Source organism: Equus caballus, chromosome X (genome assembly GCF_041296265.1).
Source record: "Equus caballus isolate H_3958 breed thoroughbred chromosome X, TB-T2T, whole genome shotgun sequence".
Lineage (NCBI taxonomy): Eukaryota > Metazoa > Chordata > Mammalia > Perissodactyla > Equidae > Equus > Equus caballus.
Genome location: NC_091715.1, coordinates 5,716,124 through 5,741,272, shown reverse-complemented (window position 1 = coordinate 5,741,272; position 25,149 = coordinate 5,716,124). Strand labels below are relative to the sequence as shown.

Below are 25,149 nucleotides of genomic sequence, written 5' to 3'. Positions count from 1 at the left end.
TTAATGAGGTGACTTTGAGAAAGCCCCTAGGTCATCTAATGATGGGGGTTCGTTGCCAGGGGAACCAACCCTGTGATTAGAGGATTGGAACTTTCAAACCCACCCCCATCCCCAGACCTCCAGGGAGGGAAGAGGGGCTGGAGGTTGAATCAGTTGCCAGTGGCCAGTGAGTTAATCCATCAAGCCCGTGTAATGAAGCCTCCATAAAATCCCCGAGGACGGGGTTCGGAGAGCTTCCCCTTGGTGCACACGTGGAGACTCGGGAAGAGTGGTGCTCCTGGAGAGGCACGGAAGCTCCGGACTTTTCCCCGTGCCTTGCCCTCTGCATCTCTTCCGTCTGGCTCTTCCTGAGTTATATCCTTTTATAATAAACTGGTGATCTCCTAAGTCAAATGTTTCTCTGAGTTCTGTGAGCCACTCTAGCAAATTAATCAAACCCAAGGAGGGTGTGGTGGGAACCTCTGATTTATAGCCCGGTTGGTCATAAGTACAGGAAACAACCTAGACTTGTGACTGACATCTGAAGTCCTTGGTGGGGGTTGTTGGAACCTCCAATCTATAGCCAGTTGGTCAGAAGCACGGATAACAGCCTGGGTTTGTGACCTGCTTCTGAAGAATGGGGGGCAGTCTTGTGGCACTGAGCTGAACTCTTAACCTGTGGGATCTGGAGCGATCTCGGGCTGGGGGGTGGGTAGATGGTATCAGAATTGAGTTGAGTTCTCCAACACCCTGCTGGTGTCTGAGAACTGCTCAATGATGTCTAGGCAAAATAAGCAATAACCTCTCTATAGATAAGAGAAGTGAGGTGAGTTTTACTTGATCTGGAGTGAGCATTATAACCCGGAAGGCCTTAATGTTCCAGAGAAGCATGGTTTTCAGTACAGTCTTACATCTTTTTAGAACAAAGAACATAGGCTAAACATACCCAGGATACATTTCCAAAGTTTCAAAGTTGCAAATTAGCAGGTCAACATGATCCTGATGTCCGCAAAGGGATTAATCCGGGTGTTACCAACAGCGCATAGGAGGGGAAGTCTGCATTCTTAGCTTAAGACACTGTGTTCTTTAATGGATAAGGAGATGTACAATGTATGTTTTATAGGCCATAAGTCAGGCTTTTTAGTTCAAGGTGAATCAGTTTTGAACCCGAATAGTTACCCTATATACCTCAATGTTTGAAAATCTCTAGTCAGTGGTGTGTAAGGAAGCCCCCTCCTGCCATATATGTTAGAATTGGGTCCAGGAACCCGAAATAAATAGTAAATGCTATTGGATTTTCATGTTCCCCAAAAGGGGGGTGTGAGTTATGAATTTAACTTAGTGCGGCACTGTATTAAAGTGCTGTACTGATTTTATACTTTACATGCAGAGTGTGCCGTTGGAAAGACTTGAAACAACCAAATAACGTAGAAATTCATAAGACTGGTCTTATTCATTAGCAGTTGAAAACCATTTTGTTTATTATTATATCAAAACTTACTGAGGGCTCTTAGAATTCTGACTTCGCAGTATCACGTGGGCCATGTGGGACTCCAGAGCTCTCTGAGATCTTCTTGTGAATTACTGACAGTCACTGTGTGCGCAGCATTCATATTGGTGGACTTTGCATCTTGCCAGCTAGGTTACAGCCTTGACTTTAGATAGTCACAGGTGGTCTTCATAGACATCTGTGTGGTGATCTTATAAAAGCACTGTTGTTCTCATTTTAGAAAAAAAGAAAGTAATTTTCCCTAGAGCTCACGATTTATGATGGATAGGTGACCTTGAATGTGAAATAAGGTCTTTTGACTTCAAGTTAGGTGCGCTTTCTATTAAAATATTCTTTTTGTTTGAGTCAACAATGTATTGCACATTTTTATACTTCCCGGGCTCAGTGTCTTCATCTACAAAGGGAGAACATTGGACTAGAATCTCTATTAACTTTTGCAATTCTCATGATCTAGAATTTTCCTCAGAATCTGGTGTTGTCAGTATTGCTGATGGCTTTCACATGTTATTCAAATCCACAAGAGTAAGTAGCCTGATGTGGCCAGACAGTCCTCGGCGCGGTAATTTTGAGGTTTAGTGCCATCATCGGATGCTTACATCCTCCATCGCAACCCCGTCCTTCTCTTTCCCTTTCTCCTCAGACGTTGGTGAGCATTTTTCAAAAAGTTCCCCATTTCACAATCACTTGCAAGATGTGGGTTGTTTAAGTATTATGGAATTGGATAATGTCGATGTGATCTTCCTTCTTAATACTCAGACAAGATGGACCCTGTGTTGTCTCTGTTTCTCGTCTGGTTTTGACCTTTTTCTTAGGCATTGTACATGTTTTGAGAGAGTTATTAGAAGATTGAGTTAATTAGAGAATAGAATATTAGCTGGCAGGAAGTCTGAAAATTAACTCCTCACCCGTTTGCTCTTTAATGATTTTGAGAGGTTTTGGTAGGAATTCAGGGATGGAAAACTGAATGAGACACAGTAACATGTTACTGGGACACTGTAACCTCATTCCCTTGGAAAATTCTTTGTATTGTAAGACAATTACATGTCATTAACGGGTTACGTTTGTCTTGTTTTCAGCAAGAAGATGGATTAAATGAGCCTCAGAGGTCTTTTCTGATTTGTAATTATATGGGATCATCTGAGTCAGAATTCTGCAATTTACAAACATTGTGAGTGGGTGTTTGGAATCACATTTTGGGTCCCTTTTCTTGTCCTGGTTGTATGTAGTGAACAGGCATGGCCCTATTCGAATAGATCTTATACTTTCACAGAGAGGGATTGACAGAAATGCCCACAGATGCCTGCTTTGCACAGAAGGGGACTGATAGAAACGTAGCAGAAGGTCTGAGAGAGTTCTGGAATCCTTCATGGCTCATGATTCACTGTGGAGAAGTCAGAATTCCAAGAGCCCTCAATTAAGTTTTGTTATAATAATAAAGAAAATGCTTTTCAATTGCTTATAAATAAGAGCAGCTTTTGTACACTGCCCTTCCCAGGAAGGCCAAGATGGAACCCTGATGTAGCTAAGAGATCTGATGGAGTCATCATTTTTGTCGCTGGCTACATAGCTTTAGTTTTTGCTAAAATTCCTCCTGATTGATTTTGTTTTGTTCATGTTTAAAACATCCTACAATAAAAACACAACAGCAACAACAATTAAGGGAAGAAAGATCTAAGAAGACTCCTGAACTTTGCTAGTCATTAAATGTTACTTAAAGTATACTTTAGCGAGTTGCAAATTTGCAGCAAGCCATAGTCTTTCCGGAGAATTACAGTAAAGGATGTAATTAGGAGCTGTGTAAAGTCATGTTTTTAAACTGTTTTTCTCAGTTGTTCTTGCATTTTTTTCTGCTTTGATAATAATTTTAATTCTTCAGAGGAACTTTGGAATGGTGCTGACATGATTTTTAAAAAATATTTCTATTTTTTCTTGCAATTGTTTGGTACATAGCCTCACACTAAAGCTGCTTTAAAAGCACAGATGAAAAATAGCCACCAATAACAAGTTGAAACATAGTCAAACAACAAGACGTTCTTCTTTGGTGAATATCCTCTGGAGAATACAATTCTCTGAGTTGGGGGGCAAATGTATCAACTTGAAGTGAAGTTGCAATGCATCCTGAACTAGCTTGGTCCGTGAAGAAAGAGCTTGTTGGGACTTGAAATGAGGAGCTCTCTGTTCTTGGGTGAAAGCGTCTGTCAGCTCACAGCTGCTCCTGTGATCCCACCTTCATCTTCCGCACCGGAAGGGCTACACTGCCATGCAGGAGTCCACTCTGCTACCACTTGGTTAGTTTCTTCAACAGCCTTGTCTTTTTCAAGAAATACACCTCGTATCTACTTTCCTTTATTGAAACTTGGCTTTTTCCAAAAGCCTCTCAGTTGGAGAAAACTCATTCCCTCATCCTAGATACACATGGGAGGTGAATGGTTTTCACAGGTTGTGTTCTTCATGGAGCATATTCCAAGATTTCGAGATCTGAGCTCAGAACCTTACTGGGTAGTGTCCTCAGCATCAACCCCTGAGGTACGGAGTGAAGGATGTACCGTGAGGCAGGAGGAGGAGTTGGGCTGCCATGCAGTTGCAGCCACAGCCTTGGCGGATCCCACAGCACACTCTGGAGGTGAGGATACCTTGGAAGTTATCCTGAATGGGACAAGGAGGTTGGTCCTTTGCACTCCAGCCTCAGCCATGCATTGGATCTGGGCTTTGCCCTAAAGGAGCGCGGCCTCAGACTAGATCCCTCTCTTCAACCAAGTACAATTTCCAGGTGGGGAAGGGGGAGTTTAGCTGTGAAGCATCTGCTCTCACTCTCAGGAGGAATGTTCATTTCCATTGTGTGGGGGGGAGACATCTGGGTTGTACGTGGCTATATGTAAAACCAGACGATGACTGTTTTATTTTGCTAACAAAGTTCTTTGGGGTTGATCCAGTCCCAACCATTGACAACCTTGGGCCTGTCATCCATCAGAATTCTTCTACCCTACGTTTTGAAACTCGCTGTTCTACTCTGAGCACAAACACCTACCAAGTTAGTGCTTTGATTTACTTTGTACAACTGCTCTGTATCTTTCGCAAGACCTTCTTCCATTAGCCCTCCAAGTTTGGACCGTCTGTTGGCCGAGAGTTTACCACGTGTGGCCCGTGGCAGGAAGCACTGGGGCACCTGCTGAGCGACAGTCTAGGGTCGGGGCTGGCTCTGCATTCGCCCGAGAGCCTCCTGTCCGACAGCTCCCCCGGGCGCTTCTTTGACAGGACATTTGGCAGCGCTGCTCCATTGACCCTCCCCTTTGACTTTCCTGCTGAGTCCTGTCTAGAGCCCATGAGGCATCATTTTAATCTTTTTTTTTGTCAGTACCTTCATTTTCTTGCCCTTTGGCTACTCTCTAGCTGCAAAATCCTAACTCTAAATCCATCAGGCTCTAATAGCTGCCTACTTGGGTGTCCATTTAGTGCTGGGTACTGGCAAAGAAAATCACACAACCATGTGGAGTGGTGTTACTATAAATCCGTAGTTCTGAGCCTCCAGTAAATGTCTGTTCTATCCCCAGTCCTCCCAGTATAGTCCTAGTCCACTCCAGCTCTCATCTTCCTTCAGCAACTAATCTAAATGTCCACTTCTCTCTTTAAATTCCCTTCCCATTAACTCACTTCTTTTGGAAAATTACCTCAGTTTTGATTTCCTATAGAAAAGTAAAGGGCACAAGAAGCACCGTCCACCCCAACTTCATGTCAGTAGAAATTCTATGTGCACATTCCATGTAGAGATCATTGAAATTGAAACTGGGTTTACCTTGCGTGTTTGTGGTGTGGGCAGATCTCTGTGTATCTACTGATGATATTCTGCTCCTTAAAGTCACAGAAAATATTTCTAGAGAATATTTGTAAGTTTAACAAGTCATTCACTCATCATTTTTTGAATGCAGATTAGGGAAAGCAGGGGCAGCCCCCGAAAGAGTAACTATCAAGATGTGTCAGTATTGAGAAGCAACGAGATTTGTGGAGAGCCAACATACATTTGTATAAGAGATTTCAACGACTCTAAGAAGCTATGGGTAGCACATCCATTTTTTTGTAACCCTAAGAATTTTTTTTTAAATGAGAATAAAATGGTGATACATGTCTCAATGATGGTCTTTCCTGAAGCATCCTTCATTCACTCTAGTATCTTGTTGCTTTGTAATATTTTTCATCTGGTCCAGGTGATTTCTTCTGGTTCTCTTGTATTTTTGCGTGAGATTGTGGCTCCTTTTGTTCATATGTCAGTGATAATGTGTAGTACAGAGTCATCTACTTGTGGCATATTCCTTGCTTAAATCCTATAAAGTATTATTAGTTGTAAGAAAATATGAAAGCTCAGACTTTCCTCCAATGAATGGTTGCCATACGTCTTTATTCTGTGTGTTTCTGTGCACATGATAATTTTTCCTTTCAATGCCAAATCTTTGTCTAACTATTTTAGTCACATTTTGAATGGTCGTTAAACCCACATGTGTAGAATCAATGATGTGCACAACTCAGTGTAAATGGTGATAGCGTGCACAGCTATGACTAAGTTCACGTGTGAAATGTTGATCACCATGTCACAGCTCCTACCTGGCCAACAATGATTGTGTCACATTCATCACAGTTGGGATAAGATGCACCCTGACTTCAGAGACAATCAGATTGTGTATCTCAGTGAGGTATGGTATCTCATGATTTTGCCTAGGGTTGTTGGAAGGACATGTTCTAGGTCCAAAGAAGCGGGTCATGGTCATTCATCTTGTTTCCAGACTCCCCGCCCGCCTCGTTTCCACCACTTGCTCTTTCTGTGCTTTGTCTCTAGATACCGTAGATTGCAGGTGGAGCCGGGATCCTTGAATGTTCGTGGGGACCCCATATCCCAGGTTGGACAGGAATGGTGGTTGCCACGAAGACTGAGCTGCAGCTAGATTATTAAGCATCCTAGTGTCAGAAAATGCCACCTCTGCTTTTAGACATCCAGCAAAGGGACTGCTGAGGTGCAGCCCACTGGCAGCAGACGGCAGTCCTCATGCCAATGGCTTTTGTATGGTTGAGCTCAAATAATCTTAAATAGTGCAGATGCTTTGCCTTTGCCTCTTGATGACAAAAGCAGAATGTGCTTTTATATTAAACTTTAAAGGACTCTTTCAATCTCATGTTTGTGCCCAGAGACCCAATATGCCGTTTACCGCAGACTTTTTGGGCCCTTTCTATCTTTCTTCCCTATTTCTTTCACTGCTCCTTCTTTTCTCCTCTTCCCCATCTTGTCTTTCCCAACATTCCTCAAAAACAAACAAACAATTAAAGCTCAAGCCATGAAGGCTTCAAAGTAAGGGCTGGAAACAGAAGTAGGCGTGGCCGACTAAAGTTGCCCACCTTGGAGACAACTCTTGGAGCGCTTTGAGGTGAGTGGGCATTCCTACACAATGAACTCAGTACTTCTGCCCTGCTAGACTCCTCGTTGTATTCTGTAAGCTTTGTTTACTTTCTAGACAAGTGGATATGGCGATTGGTGGGAGGTTCCTGGAATTGGGAGAATCTACATGCAATTTACAAGCGAAGTAAAAACCTCAGTGTGATGTCTGAGCATGCCTGCCTTTACAGTTGGCATTCCTCTACACTCCTTCTTGTCCCTGGCATGAAGGAGGAGCTGCGAGGAGAAGGGCATTTATATAGACGTTTCTTTATTTTTTGGGTTTCCCGTGAACAATGCTTTAGTTGTTTGATTTATAGGAAGTGCTCTATTTCTCATGCTTCTCCTACTTTGTAATATGAGTCATTTACTAAATTTTAGTGATTACCTTTAATGCTCCCTCTTAACCTACTTAAGGTTGGATTTATTTCAGCACGTCACTTATTCATCTTGAAATCTTCCTGGGTTTTATGTGATTTTGTGGAGAGGGCACAATTTACCAGAGTTTTCTCCTGAAAATATAAATTTTAGTACTAAATATGGTTTGGAGAATACATATCTGAAATCATAGCTGTGGCAAGAATGAATTAAAGATTAGCATATCTTTTTAGAGGAGATTAAAGTTGGAAGACTATTGCTTGAGCTGTCCTAAGAGAAGCCAATAATTCAGACTCTGTGGTGGGTCCCACCATTCTAATAGGGACAGTAAGTAGTAAAAATTCTGTCCTTATCTAATGCTCTCTCACATTTACAATTCAGTAGAATATTCCCTGTCAAAATTCATAGTAAAATATTAATAAAATATAATGTTTTCCTATATGGTATAGTTTAGCACTTGTTCTATAAATTTTCTTTAGATGATTTTAATTATATACATCTATAAAAAGATGATTACTGTGATTATTTCTTAAATAATATGTGTTTGATTGTGAATGCAAGTTTCTGTTCAGTTTTCAATATTGTCATGCCAAATCTTCTGGACATTTACTCTACAGGAAAGAAAATAAGGAACCTATTTCCCAGAAGCTCCGCCCAGAGGTGAAAAACTTCTTCAGCTCAGTCTATTTATCTCATTCTTTTCAGCTCCTCCTGGCCTATTGATTAAAGTTTAAATTCCTGTGTATGACCCCCTATTCCATTCACTTATTTCTTCCATCGATAATATTTGTTAAGGCCATGAGAGAGCCAGTGGTGAGTGAGAGATGTAGACAGACTCTGTCTTCAGGGAGGTCACAGGCTGAGGGCAGATGATCATTAAGGAGAAGCGACAAATACATTTATGCTTGTCGACCCTGATAGAGTGGATGGAAGAGAAGTGCAGGGACCTGCAAGAGCTTGTGCAACAAGGGGACCTGTGATAGTCAGAGCTTGGGTGTCAGGGAAGGCTTTCTGGAAGAAGTGGCATTTGCAGTGACTTGAAAGATGCATGGCAGTAGACTTGGTGAAGGGACAAGTTCTGGGTGGAAGGACAGCACTTGCAAAAGTTCTCGTTGGAAAGCAAGGTGCCAGGTGTGAAGGAGTGAACCAAAGGCGGTGTGGCCAGCGCATGCTTTCCAGGGGGGTGGGAGAGGGAAGGGCAGGAATCTGGAGAGAGGTATATTTGTATACTCAAATATTGTTTTCCTGTAGAATTCAGTTAAAAGTGAGATATTTGTGGTATCCAGAGAAATTTTTTTTAAGTGTGGTTAATGAAAAGACCATTTACTGAAGATGATTCGTAACATTTGAAGTAAATCTTACTTGTGCATAACAAATATATACACATAGCTTTTCTCCCTTTTAAGTAGCCTTTATTTTTCAGAGCAGTTTTGGGTTCACAGCAGAACTGAGTAGAAAGTACAGAGTTCCCATTACCCTCTGCTCCGGCACATGCACAGCCTCCCTCACTATCAACACCCCCCACCAGGGGGTACATTTGTTACAGTTGATGACCCTACATTGACAGGTCATTATCACTCAGAGTCCGTAGTTTACATTAGAGTTTGCTGTTGGTGGTGCCCATTCTATGGTTTGGACAAATGTATAGTCGCAGGTATCCATCATTACTGTATGGTCCAGAGTATTTTCACTGCTCTAAAAATCCTCTGTGCTCCATCTATTCATCCCCTCACCCCTGCCCCAGCAACCACTGATCTTTTTAATGTCTTCCTCGTTTTGCCTTTTCCAAAATGTCATAGAGTTGGAATCACACAGTATGTAGCCTTTTCAGATTAGCTTCTTTCAATATGCATTGAAAGTTCCTGAGAAATATTTTGCATGAAGTATACTGTTGAGATGATCACTAGCAGAGATTCATTTTAAAAAATATTTCAAGCCATGGAAATGCCCCATGTCAATTTTATTCTTTTAAACTCTTTTAGCTGCTGTTGAATACGTGAGAAACTTTCAAGTATATTGACGATAGGAATGAACATCTTTATAATAATAAGTGAAAGCAGTTATGTTACTCCATGGTTCCAAAATAATAGGAACATATTTTGGGTTCAAATGAATTCCTAAATGTTAATCCATGCCTTCATTTTTAAAAACTTATATTTAACATGAAAACACAATCATCAGTTGAGTCACGGCCAGTTATTTGCAGTTCAGAAGTTGATTGGAAAGGTGAGGTCTCTCGGGTTTTCCGGGATGGTTTCAGTTCACACTGTTCTGTCCTGCTGTGGGACAATAGTCCGGTGTTGTCTTTCCGAAACTGCACACTGATTAGTCTGTGTGTCTGTTCCACACTTACACCTGGTTATGTTAAAGAAAAGTATGCAGGATCTGTTTTAATTGTCCTTTTTTTCAAATGGTTGTATCTAGATAACTAGTTTTCATTTATCTTTATCCTTCCCTTGTGGGTTGTCTTTGAGTGAATGAAGTGTTTTCTTTACTTGAAGCTTTTGAAGAATTATTTTTCTTTAAGAGAAAAATCAAAAGGCTGGAAATGGAGAGACTTTGAAAATGTCATTGAAATAATGTCTGGGCACAGTTGATTGAACTTATATAAACTCTTTGAAAGTCGGATTCACTAGCATTCATGTTTGATCTAGTTAAACCAATAAAATACAGGATGTAATCTTTATATAATTACAAAAGTCCCGCTGTCTGATCCTACCTCGAGGTTACAATGATGCTTCTAGAGGTAAACGTCTTTCTTGCCTAATGTGCTGGGACTCTATTTTGCTGGCTTTAAGCCAGAACAAGACTTTATTGCAAGTACTGTATTTTATTTTTGTTGTCAAGTGACTTAACTGGTGAAGCCTATTGTAATCTGACTAAGAACTTCCCCCCAGGGCAGGATGTTGAAATATACTGGATTCTTTTATTTTCCATTGCTCTTCTGCTCAAAGAGCATTCCAGGTGAGCAACAGAGGTGGATGGTGCAGGGCACGTGCACACCTGGCCTCAACACAGTGGCCGGAGTTAATCGGGGCTTTACCGACATCCTTGGTGCCATTAGACAGGGTTCTTAGAAGTTCTTTGTAGAGACAAATAGTATGGCAAACTCCGACTGATAAAGGCAGAAGCACAGAGCAGCTGCAGAACCTTGACGTGGGGGGAATGGTTTTAAGAAAAACAGGAAATCCAAAACTCGAAAAGGAAATAGAGACACATTTTGGATGAAACATAAATGTGTGTATGTGTGTGTGTGTGTGTGTGTGTGTGTATGTAGAAAATTTCTGCATGGGGAAAACTCCATGAATAAATTCAGAAGACAAATGATGCACTGGAAAATTTTTATAATACCTGTTACAGAAAAATGATTATTAAATCTAATTGGTATTAATAGCTGCTACAATTGATAAGAAAAAAGTAAACAATCCAAATAGAAGTGGTAAAATGCACAGACAATTCGCAGTCAAGGAAATACAAATGGCCAAAGGAAATTAAAGCAAAAATCAGACCATCGCCCACTCACCATATTGGCACAAGGTGGAAGACTGCTCCCTCCCAGGGAAGAAAATGTGGTGGTCTCCCCCGTCTGAGCCTCGCTAATAAGCTCGCACTGGTTAGTGTAGGATGGAGGATGAGCGCTACGTATATATAAGAGCTGAGAGATTGTAAATCCAGGATTACTCCCCGGCTCCTGAAAACAATAATGATGACAAACAACAAAATAGCGTCAATATTAACAATGGCCTTTTTTTCTGACATCTGACTCTGTGCCAAACATTTTGCTAAATACTTTACGTGGATTATCTTTTTAATCTTCCCAAGCATCCGATGACATACTATCTTCAGGAATAAAAAAAATCGTTAACATAATAATCTTTCGGGCTTGCTTGCTATTGCCCCAAATATTTCTTTCTGACAGAGCTTTGATTAGTGGAAAATTTTGCTTAAAAGGTAGGTGCGTTGGTTGAAGAAGCACATTGATATTAATTCCCAATAAAATGTAAGCAGCAGATAGGCTCTGTGCTGTTGGCTTTCTTCTCAGTTTGATGGCTGTGGGAGCTGTGGGATCAAACTGGGAGCCAATTAGACGAGTGTTGAGTTTCATCATGGGCGGGGCAGGAGCGTTTGCATTTGCTGAGCAGCTGAAAGCAATCCTTGCTGGGTTCTTGGTGTTTTTGTTGTTGAGGATTGGCCATTTTACCTAAAGTCAGAGAGAACAGAAGGAAGCTAATCAGGTATGCCATGGACAGAAGTTGTCACAGCTCTAACTCTCCATTTTTTTAAGCCTCTGACATTTATTAAATAAAAAATTTATTTCCGGCAAAATGTCCAAATCCACTGTAATCTTTCTACCTCTTTACCCAATCTCCTCTCCTATTCTCTGCTCTAACCCACCCATCTGATCTGCTGCTTCCTGAATGTAATGATGTGCAGGACCGTCCCGACCGATCCTTACCTTTCTTTCCAAGACTTTAAATCTGGAGATGCCTTAGAACCCACTGCCAATATCACCCTGGGTCTAACCACAGCATTACTCCTTGTGATGTTCGCAGTTAAGTTTACCACTGGCTTCTTGACTGTGGATGTTTATTTGGCTTCTATGACTCTCAGTTTCTGAAGTGTAAAAATGGGCAAATGCAGCTCGTGTCGTCATCCGAGATGACTCTGTGGGGCGAATATGCCAAACACCAAAGCAAGTGCCTGCCACGTAGATGTGGTCAAGAGTATAATAATGATAATATTTATCGATGATAATTGTGTGAAAGGCACATTACCCCATTAGTGATGTTTTTGTCAACCACTAATCTGGGGCAGGCAGCAGTTGCCGTGCCTACTTTTTTGGCCCCAGTCACCCTCCCATGGCCTTTGACGGATGCCATCTTTGTGAGTGCTGGGAGCTGGTCCAGCTGCTAGTGTGAGACACTCAAGCAAAGAGGAAACAGGAAGCCCTGTCTCCTGGACCTCACTCTAGCTGTGGAGCTAAGAGGTGGATAAAAGAAAATATATACCACGGCAGGAGAGAGTACGATACATCTCTCAAGAGCAGTAGAGCAAATGCAGCGGCAGTTAAGGGTCCCCTTATCTCCTCCAGAGGTCCTGCCCAACTGTCTGGGAAAAGAAAGATCTGGAAGGGAAGGAGGTGGGAGCTGGGCCCATGTCAAGGTTCCTACCACAAGGTTCCCACCCTCTGACATGACTCAAGGAGGCTGAAGGTCCTCAGACCATGACCCTGGTGAAAAAGATCTCCCAGAACTGGCCTTGACCCAGTCTGCAAGATCGGAGTCCATTCACTTCAGCCCTGAGTCTCTTTAGAAGGTACTTCACCACTTTCCATCCTTGGGTAATGAGCCTGGAGCACTCGAGTTGAGGCCAGGGTGTGCTCTGACAGATGTGGTCCTTGGGAGTCCCTGCAGGAGCCAACCCTGCCCAGGGCAGGTGGGAAAGGCCCTTCCTGGGCAACTTGGTGAGGGTGGCTCTCACTTAGGAGTTCTCCAAAGCTGCCCTGGACCCTGCTCTCAGCTTTTCCATAGTGTGCTTCTCAGTGTCTGGCCCCTGCTTTTTGCAGTTGTCACCCTGTTTATGACTGCACCTCAGTCTGCCTGACCCCGGGTGAACTTTTAGTTTGTCACCAAGCCAAGGGCTCCTTTTATGAGGGCACACACAATGCCCTCTCTCTTGCACCCTTTCTCTTAACACCTCGTTTCCAGTAATTAACCATGTCCACTATTGGTCCAGCTTTGACTCGTACTCAATCTAATTATTTCTCTGATGTCAACCCTGCCAAAAATCATACTTAACCTCATCCCAGGCTATTCATATACTTTCCCAGCTTCAGTCCTCGCTTGTCTTGCCAACGAACATTGATATGTAGACAGAGATGAGGGCCCCCTGAGGAAGCATGGGGCTCACAAGGGGGATGAGTAGGTTGATACCAGATTAGCTAAAATTGTACGTATGTGTAGCAACTTTGGGGAGTAAAGGCTGCAAAGGAGAGTTAGGACCATATCACAGATTTAATAGTTAAAGCTTTACCATGGGACTGAGGTCTTTTAGCCCAATGACGTCCAAATAGAAGAGGAAAATTTCTAATTCTATACAGTTGGGAATTATTCAGTGGTTTTGGGAATCCTATATTATCAAGATATATTTTTGGGAATAGGATATATTAATATATATTATTGGGAGTGGAAGAGCAAAATGTGGTATATACGTACAATGGAATTTGACAACAAAAAAGTGAAATACTGATCTTTGTGACAATATACATGAAGCAAAAATCCTGCACCATTTAGGTATAATGTAAAACATGAAATGGAAGAAGCTAGACACAGAAGACCACATATCGTGTGATCCCGTTTATATGGCGTGTCCAGAACAGGTGAATCTACGGAGAAAGAAATTAGATTAGTGGTTGCCTGGGCCTCGGGGGAGGAGAAACGGGGAGTAGCTTCTAGTGGGCACAGGTTTCTCTCTGGGCTGATGAAAATGTTCAAAAATTAGTGGTGATGGCTGCACAGCCCTGTGAATGTACTAAAAACCATTGGATTGTACACTTTAAATGAGTGATTTTTATGTATGTGAATTATGTATCAGTAAACTTGTTATAAAATATTTTTAAAAAGATATGTTAGTTCAGTTTTCTTTCCTCTCAACTGCAAACATAATACTATTCTATCCATACTGATGTTCTTAAAACCAACAGTTTAGAAGTTCAAACGTAGGAAATGAGCTGCTTTATTTCATATCTCATCCTTGAACTTCAGAGAACTGGAGGCTGTAGCTTCTTAATTATTGGATGATGGTTTCTACCCCAGCCTAGCACAATCTGACATAAAATATCACAACCAAAGGAAAAACCATGACCTAAGTTTTAGTCTTTCGAAGGAGAAGTTTCAAGCAGAAATTTGAATGCTAAGGATAATCTATCATAGTCCTAACGTTGGTTGTGCATAGAGTGAATGCCAAGCCATGCTGAGTGGTTTATGGATATTGTTTCCTTTAGTCATCCCAATGCCCTCATGCATGAGATTTTGTCGTTTTGCTTTACAAATGGATAAACTGAGGCACAGAGATAGTCTCTTGTCCATAGTCACATGTCCAGTAAAAGGGAAAGAAAAGGCTTTTGCCATGGGATCTGACTTCCAAGCTAAACTCTTATTACTGTGAATTGATTGAGATCAAAAAGCCTGCAGGCTGCCCAGCTTGTAAATTTACCAAAACTGGTTACTACGGAAGAAGCATGTAGTGTTCCTTTTCCTGCTGGCCTGTACTTCAGTGCTCACACACCGGGAGAGATGGCTCAGACATGCTTCCTTTTCAACAGCTAGAGACGTTTATTATTTTATGTGTATTTATGTCATGAAGTCAAGGACAAAATAGGATTTACATTAGAAACATATTTTCTATCTTAGGAAGAGAAACATATCAGGATGGTGAAATTGGTCTTTTGTTAATGCAAATATTTAAAAATTATATTCACACGCACATGTATATGTAGTTTTCATTTAGAAAGTTATTTAATGCATCAATATATCTTTTCTTTTTGCAGAACAATGGTTCCCTGGTTTGGTGTCAGAATCACAAGCAATGTTCTAAGGTACGTTCCCTACTATTGTGTCAGTATTTTTAAAAACTTAATTTTGGAATAATTTTAGAGTCACAGGAAGTTGCAGAGATAGTACAGAGAAATCACAGGTACTCTTCGCCCACTTCCCACCAGTGGGTACACTTTATGTATTTGTAGGTCAAAAGCAGAAAGTTGACATTTGTACGGTGTGTCTAGTTCTGTGAGGTTTGATGACGTGTAGATTCAGTTAGTGGAGCCGCCACTGAAGTCAAGATACATGTATTAAAATTCTGTATACTACATTATTTCTCTCTTTATTCTGTAGTTTTTTTACTAAAAAAAATTTTTATGGAGAAAGCATCTTCCGGTTAGACCAGAAGATTTAATGCATTCTGCTTACCCCTAAGTTATTTTGTATGTAGTTTTGTTTGTATGTCGGAATTGCTGGTTAAATTGATTTGATTCTTTAAATAAGCAGTCTCTTTTCTATTCTTGAGTCTTTCTTGCTCCCTGCACATTCTCTAAAGTTGTCGTTATACTCATTCATATGTTTAATAGCTTAAATTCTTACCTCAGTCCCGAAACATCAGAACCTTTAAAATAGATACATGTGATGGTACTTGAGCTCCAGTCTGGAAATGGAAGGAGGTTTTATATTCAGATTATATAAATGAATAAAGCTTCAACTTGCTAAAAATATTGGCGTACCTTTGGGATCGTAATAGTGTTTGATGAGATTTATTTCATGGACATTACTATTAGACCTAAAATTGAAGCATTCCTTTATTTTATAACCAAATTTCATGTGAGCAATACGCAATAATACTGAAATAGCATATTTATGAAGATCGTTATTATTTTGAAGGGTCTTTCAAACACATTATCTCAAAGAAAATGATTGTAGAATAATATTCCCAAACCCAAAAGCTTATTGTAATGATACATTCCTACATTTGTGCACGCATTGTCATCTAATACACATGAATGCTATTACAAATAGAGCAGAATTATTATGTGAATGTGAAATAATTTGGAGAAAAAAAGCTTTGCTTAGCTCTGACTCTAGATCCTGGGCAGAAATGAAATGTCTGGTTTATGATAATTTTACTCGTTTTGTATAATATCATAAGCATTTGCTTTGATAAGCCATTTTCTGGTATCTCTTATATTAATTGTTCTTCAACTGGAGTTTTGGGTAATTTTTTTGTGTCACCATTGCAGGAAAGATGCTGTCTCTCACTTTCTCTTTCTCTATATACATATATATATAGTCTGACTGGATTTTATAAGTGGTGTTTTTGTCCAGTTTTGCATAAATTGAGTATTACATAAATGATAATTTTTGTTTCAGTATTACTTCTCATTTAAGCACCCCCTTTCTCCTTATACTATCAAGAAATTAATTCTTTTTTACACCTGAAATTTTAATGGAAGAGTTTCATTTGAACTGTTTAAAAAATATCCTAATTAAAGAAAATTGCAGCTCCAGGGAACAGATTGTCAAACCCTATATTGTAATTGAATGATCAAGGCTGACATGAGAGACTGAATTTCACAAGAGAAGAAATCAACTCCTTTTGCCCCAAAGCAGAAATGACTCAATAAGTCACAGCTAACTCCAGCAGAAACTCTGGAACCTTTCACAAGGCTGACAGGAATTTAAGGGTTGTCTTGAGTCTGAATCCTTGGGAACGAATCTTACGTGTTAATCAAAGTTGATCTCCTTTGGGTGTTATCACTGCTGGATACATTTGCAGATCATTGCAGTTGGCATTTCTTTTGAGACTCAGGAAGCACTATGTACGCTTTTCCTCTGAATCTTTAGGTGAGCCGTGGTCAAGTCGGGAACGCTGTCTCCCATGTTGTGCTGCATAGGCATCAGCAACTTGAAAAACCATTTTGAAGAAATATTGGGACCGAAGAGTAAAAAATATCAAAACCAAACCCAGAAGAAATGTTGATGATACACTTTTCTGAATATGTGTTAAAAGATAAGGTTGATATTTTATAGAAACCACACACTTTCTAATCATTTCTGGTTATCATCTGCAAAGGCTGTCCCCTTCAGAGTCCCTCCAGAATATGATCTCTTCTTCCCGTCTAACTGCCCCCTCTGTCCAGTCTGCCATCCTCTCTTGCCTGGACGGACCCAGGAGCATCCCGTTGGGTGTCCCAGCTTGTATTCTTGTTCCACGTGGCTGCTGGAATGACCCTTTAAACGTATAAGTTGAATCACGCTGCTGTCTACCTTAAAACCTTTTGATATCTTCCCATCTCGCTCAGTCTGAAACGCTGATCCTGTCTTGTCTGCCTGTGCTCTCCCTCCAACTTTCTCCTTCTGCTCTTCCCCGTCAAGGCTGCTTTCCCTCCACCCGGATGCTCCTTCGGCAGAGAGTCACCTAGCCCACCCTTCTTCTCACTTGCGTCTCAGCACAAATGCCACCCTCTCAGCCTTGCCTTTCCGGATCACCCTTCGCCCATTTACCTGCTCCGTTGTCCATATCACACCCGACATGGCATTATACAGTTCATCCTTTGTTTGCTGGGAGTCTGTCTCCTTCAGCAGAGAGTAAACTCTCTGGGGCATCCGCTCTGTTCTCTTTCTTCGCTGTGCTGTCCTCAGAGTCTACAATGGTATTTGGCACAGAGTAGCTGCTCAGGTATTTGTGATGGATGAATGAGTGAATGAAGCCCATACATTACATTTTTTCCTCTCCAAAGTATATCATTACTGCATTACCTTTAGGAAAAAGTAATATAGCATCTATTTTGTACCTGTGTAACTTAGCGTGATTGTTACTCGTTGGGGGATTCTGCGCCTTTTTTCTTTGGTGAATCCGGCATAGTGAAATCCGCCCTACGAACTCAAGGGTCTTCGGCAGCATTCCACTCCTGGATGGTATAGACTAGTGACGTATGGTCCTGCCGAAGTGGAAGCCAGTGGTTCTTAACCAGGGGCTATTTTGCTCCCAAGGGGACATTTGGTGGTGGCAGAAGACATTTTTGGTTGTCGCAGTTACTGGCATCTAGTGGGTGGAGGCTAGAGATGCTGATAAACAAGCTACAATGCGCAGGGCAGCCCCCACAGCGAAGAGTTACCTGGTTCCAGATGTCAGTAGTGCTGAGGGTGAGAAACCCTGGTCTGTGCATTTTGGGAGTTATGAAAGAAGTTAAGAATATAGTCTTATTTTCAGCAGTTTTACCTTATTGTATGAAAGAAAATAAACATATAATTTACTGAGCGTGTGGTTCGTGCCAACTGCCCTTTCAGGGGCTTGTTTTGTGGAGGATTCCAGTTCTCATCACATGCTCTCTAACGCGGGTGGGTGGATTGCTCTTTGCCTCTTAATCTCGTTTCTCCTCTTCTCCACTAACCCAAACCTAATTCCTCACCTAAACACATTGCCACCTAGAATTAAATATTTACATTCCCCCAAGTTCCCTTGCTGCTAAATATGGCCATCTCATTTTCTAGTCCATTATATGCAGGTGGTATTATTGTGAACGACTTTCGAGATGCCGCTTTATTCTTTGTTTTTGTTTTTGGTGAGGAAGATTGGCCCTGAGCTAACATCTGTTGCCAATCTTCCTCTTTTTGCTTGAGGAAGATTGTCCCTGAGCTAAGGTCTGTGCCAATCTTCCTCTATTTTTTATGTGGCATGCCACCACAGCATGGCTTGATGAGTGGTGTGTAAGTCCATGCCTGGGATCCGCACCTGTGAACCCCGGGCTGCTGAAGTGGAGCGCATGAACTTAACCACTATGCCACTGGGCCGGCCCCTCGAGACGCCTCATTAAAGGGAACTGATTTAGCTAGAAAATGCACTCATTTGCTCTTCCCCCTTTCTCTCCTCTGCTGCTTAGAATGCAGACCAATGGCAGAGGCTCCAGCAGCTATCTGGGGCCATGAGTTACCTTTGAGGATGGAGGCCAGCCTGACAATAGCTAATAAGAAATGTAGAAGGATTCTGGGTCTTTGATAGCACGGAGCCCCCGTAGCAGTCTTGAACTTCTCAAATTATTTGCGTGTAGGAGGCGGATAACTTTCTGTCTTGTCTAAGCCACCGTGCTTTTACATTTTTTTGTTCTCTGAGGATGGACTTGTGTGTCAGTGGGCCTAATCTTGACTTTGTAATTGGTATGACCATCTCCATTTTACAGAGGCTCAGGAACGTTGGGTGAACTTCTTACAATGTCACTCAACTAGCAAGTACTAGTAAATACAGGGATGGAATTTGAACTGAGTTCTGGCTAAAACAGAAGCCAATGGCTTTCTCATTGTACACCCCATTGTATTAGAGAACAATACAACAATTTTGGAAGATCTTTGCTCAGTTCAGCATTTGGTTCTTCCAGCGCTCTGGGCTTTTTCCTGAGTCACTCTTGTGGCTCCTGTGAATTGTACAAATTCCTGGCAAAACTGTGGCCCAGCTCTAGCGAGAGAGTCATTGTTCTCTTTCTTGCTTTCGTATCCCTGTCATCCAGTGGGCGGTCAGGAAGATGCAGTCTAAAGATGGCCCTCTCTGCTGGTTCAGCCTCGTTTAGGGATGCACAGTAAATGCCTGGAGAGATGGATTCCTTAGAAATTCCTCCATGAAGGTGGTTTTTCACACTGAGAGTGCGCTTAACTCAGAGGGACGTGGTTTGCTCTTGGGCACTCCAAATTAAACTGTTTGCAAAGTTGACATCTGAGCTAAGTCTCAGTCTAGGATGATTAGGGGCAAACATTTTAAATACACCAAATCTACTGAAAATGCTGCCTTTAGAATAACTTATTTTTAGTACTTCAATTTTAGTAGTAACTAAATAATAAGATCATCTATTCCTAATTAAGAAAGTAAACATGCTTTTGACATAAAAGAGAAAATATGTTTTTCTGTTCTATCTAAATAATTTTTCTCATAAATTTTTATCTTAATTTTTTAGTCTAAGCCATCCTAAGTGCTTTTTGAAATATTACTGTGGTACCCTAAAAGATACTAATAAAATGTGCCCTATTTCCATTTTAATGGTACTTTTGAGTTAATTCTATTTTAACAATGTATATTTTTTAAGAACCTGTTTTAATCTTTCTCTTAAATAACAAATTACTCTATGCCAAATATAATGTAAATTTCCAAATTTTTCCCATATACCACAATGGGATGGCTGTTCAGGCCTTTCATTTATGTTTCTAGTTTAACATTCTCTTCAAATTCTTTTCTTCGATTCTCTTCTCTGATACCCCGGCACAAAATAAATTTCCTTTAAATAAATTTGCTTGTTCTAATAGAATTTGATTAACTCAATTCTAACAAATCCTCACTGAGCATCTGCTATGTCCCAGGCCCTAGTGATTGAGTAACACTGAAGCCCACTTGGTCTTTGCTCTCACTTTTTCCCTTTGGGCTTGCTGAGCACATCCCCAGCAGCTCTTCACCCCTTTTTCAAAATTTGTGCAATATCCTTTGAGGGTCCCCCATATTGTAATGATGGCCGTAACACCCACCGTCTCCTTACCTCCCCTGCTAGAGTATTTGGACACTTTTAGGATCTGTCCCTACTTTTCTCTTTGTAGCCCATAAGGTCTCTGTGGCACTACTCAACTCTGCCGTGGTAGCATGAATTCAGTGACAGATAATACATAAACAAAGGAGTGTGTCTGTGCTCCAATAAAACTTTATTTATGGACACTGAAATTTGAATTTCATATTATTTTCACATGGCAAGAAATTTTCTTTTTTTCCCAACCATATAAAAATGGAAGAACAGGGACCGGCCTGGTGGGATAGTGGTTAAGTTTGCGTGTTCTGCTTTGGCAGCCCGGGGTTCATGGGTTCAGATCCTGGGCATGGACCTATACACTGCTCATCAAGCCATGCTGTGGTGGCGTCTCTCATACAAAATAGAGGATGATTGGCATGGATGTTAGCTCAGGGACAATCTTGCTCAAGCAAAAATAGAAAGATTGGCAACAAATGTTAGGTCAAGGCCAATCTTCCTCAACAAAAAAAAAAAAAGGAAGAACAATTCTTAACTCACCAGCTGTACAAAAACAGGTGGCAGGCGGGATCTGGCCATTTCCCCTAGTTTGCCAATCTCTCTTCTGTGCCATTGCATTCATGTATGCAAAACCAAACTGAAACAAAACAGTAAAATTGCATTCTTCTCTCAGTACAGAGATACATTTTGATGTACTCAAACTCAAAAATGGACAGTTTCTAAGGTCATTTATGGAACAATGTTGGTCATCTTGTCGGGGTTTGTTGAATGGTAAAGAATAGCAAGAAAACTTGAAATAAATCACAGTTAATTTTTGAAAATTCAGTGTTAAATTGTGACTATTAGAGCTGGTAAAAATTGTGAAAGACTTCAAAATGGGCAAAGTAAGAGATTCCTAGATGTCCCCTCTACTGCAGCTTTCTGGGTTGTCCCCATTGTTCATTGTCCTCATTGAGCTGTTTTCCTACTCAGGAAGTGGTAGAAAGCTGGTAATGATGCACGTGATTCTTGATCATGGTTGTGTCCAGTGGGATGCAATTGCTGCTTACCCGTGAACAGACCATTCTGCATCGGTTTGTGAAGCCCTCCAGCATTCCTCATTGTGTGCGTCTTTATACTTCTTGGACTTCTCCTTTGAACCAAATGTAACATATTATTGGTATTGCATGAGTTGAATCAAATCTTTGACACATGTTCATTTTATATTTGCATGAGTGTCATGCATTTACTTTATAAAAGATTTATCCTTTAACATTTTGTTCAGTTGCCTTTCAAAACTTTGCTTCTAAGAGTGGACCTCTCTGGGTGACAGTTTGCCTCTCTGTGGGGAGCATGCATGCTCATCCTTCTCCTTGGGGTGTTATAAGTCACTCACTCAACTTCTGTTTCCCATTTGGTTTTGAGGATATGTATTAGGGCCCGATCTTGGTGCCTGGGCATGCTGCTTTGATCTCAGTGGGAGTTAGGTTCTTCTAAGGGCTCTAACACTAATACTTAGTCATTTTCCAGGTTTATTCAGAACCAACTTTAGAGGTGAGGAAGATTGGTTTTGCTTGTATGAACATCTGGACGGCTTCATTGGACATCTGTGAAATTTATTGGATAAGGGTCAAACCTCTGAAACACAACCGAATGTGACTGTTGAAGGGTTTTGTTTTGTGTTAGATGCTTTCTGTGCTTTAGTGGTAATGACTGTAGATCCATCGAGCCCAAGGAAAACTGATCTTAAGGAGAAAAATGAAAACTCAGACACGTGGAAAGGCACCATGTCCAAATACCCAAGAACCAAAGGCAAACATCTTCTTTTGCTTCTTTGCAATTCTAATAAACAATGAATTGAAATGTCAGATGTTTTATATACTTTAAAACATTTAAAGCCTATTGTAATACTTGCTGATGTTCATACAATTTTCCCTGACTTTATATTATCAACTTCAAGGACAAAGTTGATGTCTATTGAGCATCTCTTGTCCAACATGTTGAGATAGTTGGGGAATTACCAATTATTTCATAGGCAAAGCCACCATTGACAGTGATTGTCAAGAGAAGCTGTAGGTTTGTACCACTGGAAGAGACAGCCTCTTGTAGAAAACTTCTCAAATGATATAATTAATTCCCTTTATTCTGGATACCAATGTTCTTATTTCCATAAATAAAGAGCATGACATTATTTCTCAGGAGAAAGTAAACAGGATGTGATGATCTGGGAAGGGAAGAGAGAAATATTCTATTATTTCCTTAAACCAGTGATGGAATTAAAATTTGTATGGAATGCATAGGAAAAGAAATTTTTATGTGTGTGAAAGTTTGGCAAGTGTTCTCTCGAAAAAGTGGTTTGTACATTCGATAGTACATTAGCACGGTTAATAAAAATTGTGAAACGCACATTTGTCAGACTATCCTATAACATCATGCCTGTACATGGCATAATTCGAGTACCCCAAAGCCCACGATGTGCTTTTGTGCTTAGCAAGAGCTGAAGTCTCTCTTGAGGGAGACTCAAGCTCTGGAATTTCACAGTCTATATGCAGTTGAAAATCAAATGACCAGCAAGCTTGAGTTAGGGCTAGAAATCCGACATCATTCTCAAGTACTCTGTCCAGTGTCACTCTACAGGAACCTTCAAATGGATGTCATCTCTGTGTAAAGGCAGACATGAAAAAAAAAAATAGAGAAAAGTGAGAATGTGAAACAGACGAAACCCAAAAGAACTTATAAACAGGGAAGCTACATAAACATCTGGTTTCAAAACCTCATTTCTTAAATGGTGAGGAGTGAGCGCTGAGATTTGTGAGAAACGGCTGAAGGCTGCCAGCAGGGTCCCTTCCAGCGATAATGCAGGTGGAACGGTGAGTTAATGATTTAAACAATTAGAGATTTGCTGCCCCCTTCCATCTGTCACAGCCTCCTGGAAGGCCAGCTCACAGTTCTAATTGGAGCCTCCAGCATTGATGGCAGCCTGAGCTGGTGTCATGATTTGCTTCTCCCCACACTGTCATTCTTATGGTAAGTGTTTTCTGCCCTCATGCTGGGAACTTTTATCAAACATATTAGTGCGCTTTGCGGTGATCATTAGTCTGCAGTAGCTGGAACATTCCAGGGTTTTTTAGCCTAGACACTAGCCTGTCTGTTGAAAGAACATGCAAGGTTTCTGCAAAGCTCGTAGCAGATCAATATTTAAGGAAAAAGACGGGTTCTTGTTTAGATTTAGATCCAACATGTGACGTATTAATAGCCCAATGTGTTTCTGGTTTTCCATATCAATTTTTACAAGTGTGAAAGACTTGCACCTGCTGTAAACTTCAAAGCAAAGACACGTGGAAGGGAAAAAGCACCTCTGCGCAGTTTTTATTCTCGCCCTTTCCTAATCTCTTACTATTAATTTCTCCTCCCATCTGATGAAAGAAGATGCAAGCAAAATCTCTTATTTGGTTCACAACTGAAGAAGGATTCCTGAGAGCTGGCTTCAGAAAGGGAAGCCGTTTTGAACATATGAAAAGCATCTCAGTCAGGATGCATTACATGGTGATTATGGTCTGACAGATGTTTTGCAGTTGTAATGTATTCATCAGAAGGCACCCGGAGCATGGATGAGCGCCTATGGCTTGAAGATGTTGGGGTTGATCTGCCAACTAGCAAAGAGCACCAGTGCCGATTGAAGGTTGGGAACTGTGGTGGTTTAGAAAGGAGGCAGCGTGGATTTCACGAGCTGGGGAGGGCAGCATTTTGAGTACTGCATACGTGATCATGCTGTGTTGCCTCACCTTCCCCAAGGAGGGTCCCTGTCAGAGTATTCTTACTGGGGTGGAGTCTCTCACTGGGGTTTAGAGGGTCAGCGCTCGCTTCTCTGGGTTCGTAACTTGGGCTCTATCCTGTCGGTGATCCTTGACGTGAGGGTCAGGCGTAGTTGTTCCACCTAATCATACACACAAATTCCTCTTAGAAACAAACCTATAGTCTGCCTTGGAAACATTATTTCCCTATGCTTAGAGGAGAATCATTACAGGAAAATAAATCTAGGTTTGCATTTCAGCTCTTTTTTTACTAGTGGGGTGAAAAACACACTCTTGCTATCTAACTTGCCTGAAAGAAGGAATATAGGTTAGTTATTGCAGACTAAAATAATGTTCCTTTCTCAAGAGTTCTCGCCTTTTACCTATTTGATTCAGAAGAAACTTACCCTTGTAATCACATTCAGCTACCTTGGTATATTCATTTTGCAACTATTTTGGGTCAGAGAACTTTTTTGCAAGATTCATTACTCAAAGCATGATGTTCTTTGGGTGATGTGAAATGGGTGTGTGTGTGTGTGTGTGTGTGTGTGTGTGATGGTTAAGCTGAGCATTTGTTTTAAACTCTTTTTCAGCCTAAAATTATTGTAGCCGTGCTGTATGGGAGATTCCACTGAGGTTGTACCTTCTGTTTTCTTCTGGGTCGGAAGAGAAAACAATTTTTCCTGAGGAGGATCTTTGTCAAGTACTCCCTTTTCCTTTGATGCATGTCTAGGCAGAGGTTGTGGTATCTTTTTTTTCAGACAAATGTCCTCATTAGGATCTTTAATTTTCACAGAGCTAACAACAGTTACCAGCTATGAAATGACAATGATGTGTCAACAAAGCCACTGCACTCCTGACATTTGCCAAGGAGGACACTATCAAACTCCTTGTATCCTTGTGGTACGAAAGTCACCAGAGAGAAACCATATTTATACATGCCCAGTGGAGGCATTTTCCAGATGTTATAGAATCTATGCCTTGATTACAAGACTAAACTACCGACCTTTGCATCTCAAAGTCGTACTTTAGCAAACGCCCT

At 41.1% G+C, this 25,149-nt stretch overlaps 1 protein-coding gene across 2 annotated transcripts in view; it reads left to right on the top strand.

Moving 5' to 3' along the window:
* The window catches only part of ANOS1 (anosmin 1), a 181,174-nt gene that overhangs the window by 17,998 nt on the left and 138,027 nt on the right, over positions 1–25,149 (top strand). For both annotated transcript variants that reach the window (XM_023634133.2, XM_023634132.2), the window contains exon 2: positions 14,836–14,883. In XM_023634133.2, coding sequence (XP_023489901.1) covers positions 14,836–14,883 — 48 coding nt within the window. The remainder of the gene's footprint in view (positions 1–14,835; positions 14,884–25,149) is intronic.